This window comes from Euphorbia lathyris, chromosome 8 (assembly GCF_963576675.1).
Source record: "Euphorbia lathyris chromosome 8, ddEupLath1.1, whole genome shotgun sequence".
Lineage (NCBI taxonomy): Eukaryota > Viridiplantae > Streptophyta > Magnoliopsida > Malpighiales > Euphorbiaceae > Euphorbia > Euphorbia lathyris.
The window spans coordinates 82816205-82827007 of NC_088917.1; the positions used below are offsets into that span (position 1 = coordinate 82816205).

At 33.5% G+C, this 10803-nt stretch overlaps 1 protein-coding gene across 3 annotated transcripts; it reads right to left on the reverse strand.

The window, feature by feature from the left end:
- Nucleotides 1–209: 209 nt before the first annotated feature.
- Nucleotides 210–10047, reverse strand: LOC136203011 (uncharacterized). 3 transcript variants are annotated; one of them, XM_065994038.1, is made up of 11 exons: nt 9965–10047; nt 9641–9872; nt 8116–8184; nt 7909–8033; nt 7649–7809; nt 5298–5367; nt 4964–5018; nt 4211–4294; nt 2877–2915; nt 2169–2215; nt 210–451 (listed from the first exon to the last, which is right to left on the reverse strand). In XM_065994038.1, exons 2-11 carry the CDS (start codon nt 9776–9778, stop codon nt 334–336), a joined length of 906 nt encoding a protein of 301 aa, XP_065850110.1. In that variant the 5' UTR covers nt 9779–9872; nt 9965–10047; the 3' UTR covers nt 210–333. The 3 variants fall into 3 exon arrangements, with proteins under 3 accessions (XP_065850110.1, XP_065850111.1, XP_065850113.1); XM_065994039.1 differs by having other exon boundaries at nt 9641–9821; nt 9911–10035; XM_065994041.1 differs by lacking the exons at nt 210–451; nt 2169–2215 and adding an exon at nt 2221–2317.
- Between the last annotated feature and the right edge of the window lie 756 nt (nt 10048–10803).

Consider the following 10803-nt stretch of genomic DNA (forward strand, 5'->3'; position numbering starts at 1 on the left):
AGCTTTTAGTGTCGAATTAGCAACAAAAACATCTCGAAAAATCAATTTTATTGTTGTTCATAAACGTTGAGCCTAAATTGGTACTTCTCCAAAAACCTTAGGCCTATTTTGATACCTTATCTCTTGAAAACGGTGTTAGCAGGGGTATCAAAATGGATGTAATCCTGTTATGAGATATGCATATTCTATATAATTATATATGATATAAATGCAATAAAGATGATAACCGTGTCAAATAGATCGTGCCAAACGGGTTGTTTCGGTAAATCATGTTATTGTGTCAGAAATTGACAAAAATAAAAACAGAGTAAGAAAGATTCAAAATGAACTAGTTCACCTTCTTTTTGATTCATTCTCAATCTCAGCTAACTTATTCCTCATATCTTTGAGAGCATCTACAACTTCAGAATCAAGATTGTGCTTTAACAATCTCCCTTGAAATGAAGTTGACCTGACAATATTAACAAAACACTTCACCATTAATTCACCATTCTTAGCAGATTAAAAAATGGTCATTAAAATAAAGATTGTGTGGAACCGTAGTTACTAAAGTAGTTTTTGATCTAACGAAGTCACTAAAGCAGCAAATTTGATTTGTGTCAATAATGTCACTATGGGTGAATCCGACAATGTCACTACAGGTGAATCCGACGATGTAGACCCTCAAAAAGCTGATGTGGCTGCATGTCATTAACGTCTTACAATATGTTTGACACGTGTTGTCACATGGCAAACAACAAAACCTTAGTCCCGAAATGATTCGGGATCAGCTAACATGAACCGTCATACGAAACCGTAAAATCAAATCGTGTCAGCGACATAAATTCTCAATCCCCAATAAACTCATATCACTCTCAATCACCCTCTTCCAAGTTTGCTTGGACCTTCCCCTGCCCCTCACTATTGCATCCCTTTGCCACTCTTCAATCCTTCTAATCCGCGCATCAAGCGCTCTTCGTCTTATATGGCAATTAAAAAAAATGAAATGACTGAATATCCTAATCCGGTGATTTGTATTCCAAACTGATCCAATTCTTTTTTTTTTTTTTTATTTCCACGGGGAAACATGTGTCGAACACTATGAGGTGTTGTTGAAGTGGTAACCACAACAGCTTTTCAGTGATTCAAATCGTTGGATCCGATCATAGTGATTTATTGACAAAAAATGGCTACTTTACTGACTTTATTGGATAAAAACTACTTTAGTGATCACCAATGCACAAAGCTCGTACTTTAGTGACCATAGACACGTTTTACCCTTCTTAGCATCAAACACAAATGTGCTCTTGTAATTTTGCACATTCAATCCCTGTAAATTAAGCAATTTGTCAATTCGGTCTCTAAAACTTCAATTCTGGCACATTAAGTCCCTATATTTGGAGTGATTTGTCAAGTTCATCCTCGCACCATAAATGTGCCTTCAAAATAATTACATAGACACGCCTTTCTAACTAAACATTTATTGACAAATTGCCCAAATTGAAGCCAAGGGACCAAACTGACAAATTAGTTGAAGTAGAAGGATTGAATGTGTCATCATTAAAGTTCAAGGGACCAACTTGACAATATGCACTGACTCCATAATGATTGCGAAGGAAGTAAATGGTTCCATTTAAATCCTCACAACCAGCAAATAACACTGGAGTTAGTATTGAAAGAATTCTACATTTGTTTCAAGGGTAAAATACATTTACCGCCCCTCAACTAGAACGTTGCTAATATTATAGTCCCTAAACTTTATTCCGGGACATAAATATCACTGAACTTTACATTATTTAAGATTAAAATCCAAATCAAAGAAAATCAGTTCAAATTAACGAAATAACAACCCAGAAATAGGTATTTGGCTATAACTTACAGTGACATGAATGTCATTATTTCGTTTTTTAACGGATTTTCTTTGATTTGGATTTAATATTAAATAATGTAAAATTTAAGAATTTGTATGTCACGATTTGAAGTTTAGGAATCATATTGGAAGAGCAAGTAAAGCTTGGTTCCTTCACTCGATTTTATTGGGATAACCGGTTCGAGTCCGGGATATCCCCATACATCGTGGGATTCGTGAGACTCCCTGTGGCCGATCCGTCCCGGATATACCAGTGACTCTTATGTTCTAATCTATTTCTATTTCCAAAAGAGAAAATATTCATCAAAATGCAGCAAACCTTTGTTCTTCAAGCATCATCTCCACTTCCTTGTGAGCCCCCTTAATCTAGAGATGAACCACATTAAGCCAATATCAAAATTCAATCACGCATTAAGGCCCCGTTTGTTTGCCAGAAAATATTATGCACGAAAATATTTTCCTGATTTTCTGGTGTTTGTTTAGAAAAATAAGTCAACGAAAAATTTTAGATTAGTCAACACAAAAATATACGAAGAAAGTGAGGAATATGTTTTACTCTTAGGCTCCGTTTGTTTGCCGGAAAATATTGTACTGTAAAATATTTTCCTAAGCTTTTGAAACCCTACTCCATTCTTTCTTACCCTTTTCAACCACGTAGCCACCCACCACTTCTTCTCGATTTTTCAGTGTTGTAGCCAAACAACGGAAAATATTTTATTTTCCAACACAAAATTGTACCTAACCCAATATTTTCTAGAACGCAACATTTCCGACAAACAAATGGAGCCTTACTTTTCCTGAACCTTTTAGAACCATGTATCCATTTCTTCTTACCCTTATTAAAACAACTACTCACTACTAGTTCCCGTTTTCCGGTATTGTAGCCAAACACCAAAAAATATTTTTACTTTTAAGCAAAAAAATATTATCCAATATTTGCCGGCAAATAAACAGGGCTTAAGAATGAGTGATGATAGAGACTTTTTAACATAAAAAAACTGAATAGAATAAAGGATATTTTGCTCACTTCTGAAACCAAAGCCTTACAACTCCACACAAAGGCTCCCTGCAAGAGTATAAAAACAGCCATGAAATATGCAATGCCATAAAACACTAATAATTCTTTGAAATTTCTAGTTAGAAGCTAATGGCAAGGGAAATTTCAAAATTTAGTTCCTCTACTTGGCATAATTTGTCATTTTGATCCCTGTATATAAATTCTGGTACATTAAGTCCCTGTACTTGGCACAATTTATCATCTAAGTCCCTCTAATTCAATTTTGGTTATATTACCCCTGATTGATGAATCTAAAATGACTGTTACACAATTGCAGAATACAAAATTGATAGTACGCCTTTTAACCGCACATGTGATACACACGGAATCATCTGTCAATGATCAAATTTCCGGAAAACTAAACTACAGAGGTCATATGTGTCAAAACTTAAGTACAGGGATCAAACTGGCATATTGTGTCAAATACAGAGGCTGAATTTTACTTTTTGCCCTAATGGCAACATGGACTATAAAAAATCTGAAAGACATCAACTTTGAGAAATCCAAAGAGGCTTAATACATCTTTAGCTCCTGTACTTGTCCAAAAAACTCAACTGCCTCCATGTACATTGAAAAAGTTCTATTTACCCTCTGAACTTGCTTAAAGTGCACGCATTTCAACTTTTCCAAAATCTTTCCTTAATCCACCACTTGGATTTTAGGGGGTTAATAGGTCACTTTAAACAAAGTCAGGGGTAAATTGAACATTTTTAAAGTATAGGGGGGCAATTGACGTTTTTTGATAAGTACAGGGTGCTAGAGATTATTAAGCCATCCAACAACTTATGCTGGTGATTATGCAAGATATGTTTTGCATATGCTCAACCCCTGTGGCACATAACATCCAACAACTACATTACAGGCTAAAATTAGGTTTAATATCCCTAGCCCTCCAAACTTGTTCAAAAAAAAAGTCTAATGACCCCTCCAATTTTAAAAATATCCAATTAGTTCCTAGAAGTTGCTTAAAACGACATGATTAAACTCCTTATTTCCTACTTGGCAGGCAAGTGCACGTCATTTTAAGCAAGTTCAAGAGGCCAGTGAGTCACTTTGAACAACTTCGAGGACCAATAAGTCACTTTAAGCAATTTAAGGAATTAATGAGTCAGTTTCAAAATTCAGGAGCACAATCGGGCTTTTATGGCAACTTGGAGGGGTTGTGTATGTATTATGTTATTTCAAAAAAAAATTAAGAAAGAGTTTATATTTTTTTTCTCAATTTAAAACATGCAATGAATGAAGGGATAATTGAACATCTAGACATTCATAAATGATAATTAACTATGTAGAAATTTACATACCGCTCCATGTGCTGCATGTTGCTGATTATGATCTGATGTCACAACCCATACTTTAGGGCATCCATCCTCCCTCAATGCTACAACCTGTTAGAAACATAAAATGCCATCCACTAATAAAATAAAATGATGTATTAAGCCTAGAAAATACACGTATTAAACCCGTGTAACTGCACGACGGTAATTTAATGTTTGGAGTCTGTTTCACAAAGATTATTGAACTTCATTTTCTTTCAATAAAATCATGTAACTTCACATTTGACTTCAATAAAGTCATTCACTCATTGGAATTTTGACATGGCATAGAAGAAAATTGACTATATGCCAACTAAGCACAATGGCGAACATGTCTGACTTTTATGGTTAACGTGGCAACCACGTGACACATTCTAAGAAGCAAAAAGAATTTAAAAAGTCACATCCTTGTTCGATGTAGCGCTTAGATGACATAATTAATTGTCTTCCATGCCAAGCCAATATTCTGGTGAGATTTTATACACAAATTGGCCGGAATGACTTTACTGAAATCAAATGTGAAGTTTAGTGATTTTATTGAAAGAAAATAATTAGTGACATTTGTGAAACGGACCCTAGAAAACACTAACCGTCGGTACAATTTACCCATTAAACCGGCTAAAAAAAAAGTTTTATCAATAATACTAACTCCCTTGCATCAAGCCCCCCAATACTTGAGTCGTTGGTTCAATCTTAACAAAGCTATTGCATGCATTATGATAGCTGTAAATTAGAACACACCTCTTTTTCGATCCATGAATCAGCATCTGATTCTCCTGAGAAAATCAAATCAATGCTGCAAATTTACAAATACCATAAAGTCAAATTAGAAATAAACTATCAATTTGGCCCTTCAACTTAGCTTGCATGATCGATTTATCCCAATAAACTTTGTTAAATTAATCCAAAAGCGTGTTTGTGAGCTCGAAATTGATCAGAAAATTCTAGAATATCAAGTTGTTAGCAAATTTTTTAAGAATGTAAAAAACAAATAAAGATCTTCCATTTTTAATTAATGAACAGACAGAGAAATGAAAAAAATGTTAATTGAGCTTATGATCATATAAAGTGTTACCAATTAAAAGTTTCCTTGTGAGTGGGAAGCCCCGACAGCAAGGCATCAAAGACAACTACTACTTTCACCTCTGCAAACATTATAAGATGGAAAACAAAGACATAAATAAATGTAGAAACAACACTCACACTACATACAAACTATTTCTGTTAAACCGAATAAAACAGGCAAAATTGCACTGAAATTAACTGAAGTATGACCACTGCACTTCATATTTGATTTTAATAAAGCCATTCTGATCAATTTGTCTACAAAAGCTCACCGAAATATTGATAGGACACGGAAGACGGTTACTATATGCCAACTAAGCGTCATGTCAGACAAAAATGTTATTTGCTTTTGTGGCATACATGCAAACTATTTCTGTTAAACTGAATAAAACAGACAAATTGCACCGACAGTCACTATGAGGTCTGTTTCACACAGGAATTTTCACATGCACCTTAATGAGCAAGTGAATTTGCTCATTCACCGTTAGATATAGGCTTATTAACGAGGCCACCGAACTTCATTTTCCTTCAATAAATCACTAACTTCATATTTGATTTCAGTAGTCATTCCGGCTGGCCAATTTGTGTATAAAAACTTACGGAATATTGACGTGGCATAGATTACAGTTGACTAGTATATACCAACTAGGCATCACCTTGGACATAGATGTTAATTTTTTGTGGCCTAGGATGTGCCACATTTCTACTACATGAGCCGCAAAAGTAAGACATGTCCGGCGTAGCGCTTAGTTGGCATATAGTCAACTGTCTTATGTGTCACATCAATATTCCGGTGAGTTTTTACACACAAACTGGCCAGAATGACTTTATTGAGATTAAAGTGCATAAACTTTAATGAAAAATGAAATTTAGTAAGCTTTGTGAAACAAAGCCCAAAATTTAGTGACCATAGGTGCATTTTACCCTGAATAAAATCCTTGCAGAGTTCTCTTAACAGCTTTTCATGGCAAATTCCGGTAAAGAACAAAATTCAAAAAATGTCCAATATTGAACATCTTTCTGCGTATGTTCAAACAAACAAGCGATAGCAGTAGCAGCATGCAACATACACCAGCATTCCCATGCCCTAGGTATGTCTCCATCATGAAATTGTTTACCTTTACAATGCTGATATAAAGTAAAGTTAATTAAATTGAAATTTTTAAAAATTCTTTTTTTTTTCGGGCGACCAGGTAATTTTTTTATTGGAATCAGCCGTGTACAGTTAATGCAGTGGGAGCGCTCATCTTGCATTCCCTGATGAAGGATAACAATTTGCTCGTCAAGCTGACTGGCTGGCTTACGAGTTTGGGTTTTTTTGGTGCATAAGAGCATCTCCCAGAGACTCTTAGTACAATCTCTAAAAAAAATATAAACAATTGACTCTTAGTTCTTTAAGAGTATAAAAATACACGTCATCTCCAACAATACTCATACTCACTCTTTATTTATTTATTTATCATTAAAATTATTATGTATTATCATATTTATCAATAGTGAAAGGAGACAGACTCGTTTAATTAGTAGTGCATTACACACACTAGCACTAAGTCAAACGTTTTTCTCCAATTGCATACCCTGTATGTAATACATTGCCAATAGAACTCTCAAAGGGCCAAATTGAAGTCCAGGGATCAAATATTAGCTTCTACCTTAATATAAAACTGAACTCATTACACATTTTCACCCTCCTTTCTCTTGAAAATAGGAGAATGCACATTTTTTTTGTATAGAATTAAAAGAGACTATTGGTTTTAGGAACATGCTTTGAACCTAGTCAAGAAGTTGAAGGGTTACTTCATTCTTCACAATTTATTAATTGAAGATGGAGTATTCGAAACATTAGATTATTGGTATCTGGCCTATTGGTTTGGTTCTTTGTTTCCTATTAATAGTGGCTCCTATTTCAGAAGTCAATTAATCGAAAGAAGTCTCGCTCTGCACACACCTGTAAAATTGTGTGTGTGATCAAAATTGAGTGGGAGTGTACTTGGATTTTCTATAGCGAGCGAGTATTTAAGTATTGTAATACTTGTTCCTTCATTCTCATATAGTGAAAGTGATTAATGCAGTAGCTCCGGAAGTAACCATCTTTAGGTGAACCTCGTTAAAAATTATGTGTTCTTTCTTGTTTGTTTATTTCCTTTATTTCATGTTTTTATTCCGCGTTTGTCATTATATCTTGGAAGAAGAATTTGGTGTTGTGTAGTTTAAATTCCTAACACTTTCATGAATGAAAACATCTACAACACAAATACATATAATAGACTAACTCATCTCAACTTTGGATTTAAAGAAGAGATTAAATAATCTACACAAAGATGCATCTTTATTCAAGTAAATGGAGAAGTAGTAGCAAACCTCTGAGCATACTGAATGTTATTAGTTCATCGACTAATTTTTGTCGAGCAACATCGAGTCTTCCATTCATAAAATGCTTCTTCAATTTTGCCCAATAACCACATACATTATACCCATCAACAAGCAAGACAGGAACTGCATTGTCTATAATCTGATTTGTACTGTAATTATGGTTAGAAAATCATATAGAAACACTTCTAAATAGACTTAACATATAGATAGTTCAAACATAAGTGTTTGGAACCTGAAAAGAGTATTACTAATAGAGAGACAAGGTCGGATCGCGATAGAGCTCTGTATCGTCTGGAATATCCTCCTTCTGCACCTTCTTTCTCCTGTAACTCGTAGCCGGCTTAGGTGTGCTAGACTTCCTCTTTTGAAATTCCTGCAGGATCTTCATTGGATTAGAAATCAAAGTGGAATTTATACAGCCAGCCATTTTTACATGTCTCAGCACACAAACTCACCTTCCATAACTTCAGAAACTGCAAATTCTGCTTGAGATTTGTTGTAATCCTTGGAGGTGTTTCAGAATCCTATCATTGAAATGATTGCTATGACTGTCTAATTTGGAAACATAGAATCATAAATGCATTAGAACTTTCATAAATCAATATACTGTGATTAAGGGAATTTGATCCTTCAACTTGGTTTGTGGGATGAATTTGTCCACAAATGAACTTCGGATATTAATTTGATCCTCTCGATTTGTCATTTTTGGTCAAATCAAACCAAAATAACACGTGACAACATATGAGATTGACACGTGTGCAAAAAAATAAAGAAGTACATGAAGCACGGACATGGGTTCTCATACAGTACAATTGCGGGTGTGTCAAAAGGCATTTTTAAAAAATATGAGACATGGGTACGGCGAGGACACGCCAAATTTATACAAATATCATAAATAACATTCATTAGTCATTATAAACCATAAATAACATCCTTAATAAGTCATTAATTCATCAAAAAGAAACATTTAATAATTCTTTTCATTAGATTCTGATTTCTTTTTTATTAGGGTTTTATGTTATTTTTGTATATATCAACCCCTCTTTTTTGTAAAATTATTTAAAAAATACCTCTATATTCTACTTAATTAAGTTAGAATCCATGTTCCAGTAGTGTCCCCGAAGTGTCCCCAATTAAAAAAGAAAAGAAAAAGAGGGACACTTATTCTGGAGTGTCGGCTGCGTGTCCCAGTGTGTCCCCGTAGTGTCACATTTGTACGTTGACCTCCTAGAATTGTAGGTGCTTCCTAGATCATACTACATTTCACCTCTAGACTAATTTGACCAACAATGTAAGAACTAAACTTAGTACCCGCTTGGTTCTCCTTTGTATAGCTCATTTTTGTTTGTTTTACTCCAAAACATAGATATAAATTGTTTGGTTAGGATTGAGATTCAACTGTTGATAGCTATTTTGGAACGAAAATTAGCTAACATCAACTAACACTAGAAAACAACAGTAGAACCAAACATGCAATATTCCTAATTATCAAAGGATAGGGTACGAAAAATAGCCTCAAGATTTTTGGGGAAGTACTAATCTCATCTCAATGTACAATTTTAGCCTCATTGTTTGTGAAATGGTACCAATTTAGTCCCAAATTCAGTTACGCGAACCTAAATTGGTACCATTTCACAAATATTGAAGTTTAAATGGTACTATTTTATATGTTGGCGCTAGATAGACACTTTATTTTGGTACCTTATCCCAATTATCAATATAATAAATTTGAACTTAAAGCAAAAATCTATGAGAATAAAAGAAGACAAACTGATCAAACTGATGCTAATCAACAAACCCTAGGTTTTCTCCATTAATTGAACAATGATGCAATTGAATCTCAAAATTACCACATGCATCGTTCAATTCAATTTAGCTTCTAAGAGTAATCTTAATCAATGTCCAGAAGAGTGAATTGCTGCTAATCAACAAGATTTATCTCAGATCAGAGAAACAAACAATACAGAATTAGGAAAATACCTTAGGAGAAGAAGGGCGTGGCTTCTTGCTCTTTCCCATTACGATACAGTAAAAAGGAGAAGAAGACGAAGACGAAGAAGAGTAATACGGATTAACTCCATGACTGCTACATGGATATGGTAAAGGACAAGTTTTCATGGATTTACTTCAAATTGGGGCCAGATTTTCTTCTTTTCCGAATCTGTAAAAATGCTTCCCTTTCAGCTTAATTCCCGCCTATAAAACTTGGATTCTGAACACAGAAAAGAAGATGAACTCATTATCGATTACCTGTATACAATAAATATGAATTGAAGAGATGGATATGAGGATATATCATCGTACAGAAAGCAAGGACCCCATATTTGTGGGAAAGGAAGCTCTGCTCTGCTCTGCTCTGCTCTACTCTATTCTACTCTCTCCTCTAAGATTTATTCCTTTCTTTATCGTCTCAGTAACGACGTGTCGTTTAAATGTTTTTTTCTTTTTCTTTTTCTTTCTTTAATTTATTTTGGGATAAAGTACTAAAATAAGCCTAAGATTTTTAGGGAAGTACCAATTTAGGTTCAACGTTCAAAATAGCACTAATATAAGCTTAACGTTTACAACATAATATCAATTTAGGTTTAACGTTTACAATATATCATCAATTTAGGCCTCACGTACAAAATAGCACCAATATAGATTTAACGTTTACAAAATAATACGAATTTAACCTTAACGTTTTACAAAATATATACAATTTAAACTAAACGTCATAATTAAATTAATCATATTATATTCTTTCCCTATTAATTTTATATATTATCTTTTTATTTAGTTCTATATCTATATATATATATATTATAATATAAAACAGTAACGATGGAGTTGATGTGTCACTTCCTCCTTTTTTACTGATAAAAAAAATAATATAATATATTAATTTTAATTATATTATTATATTTATCTATAAAAAGATTATTTTATCTGTACTATATCTAAGAGTTCTACAAAATTTAAATTAATCCTTAAAATCTCTCTAATTCTCTGCACATCTATATATTTATATATAATATAAAACAGTAACGATGGAGCTGATGTGTCACTTCCTCATTTTTTACTGATAAAAAATATTATATAATATATAATATATTAATTTTAATTATATAATTATATTTATATATAAAAAGATTATTTTATCC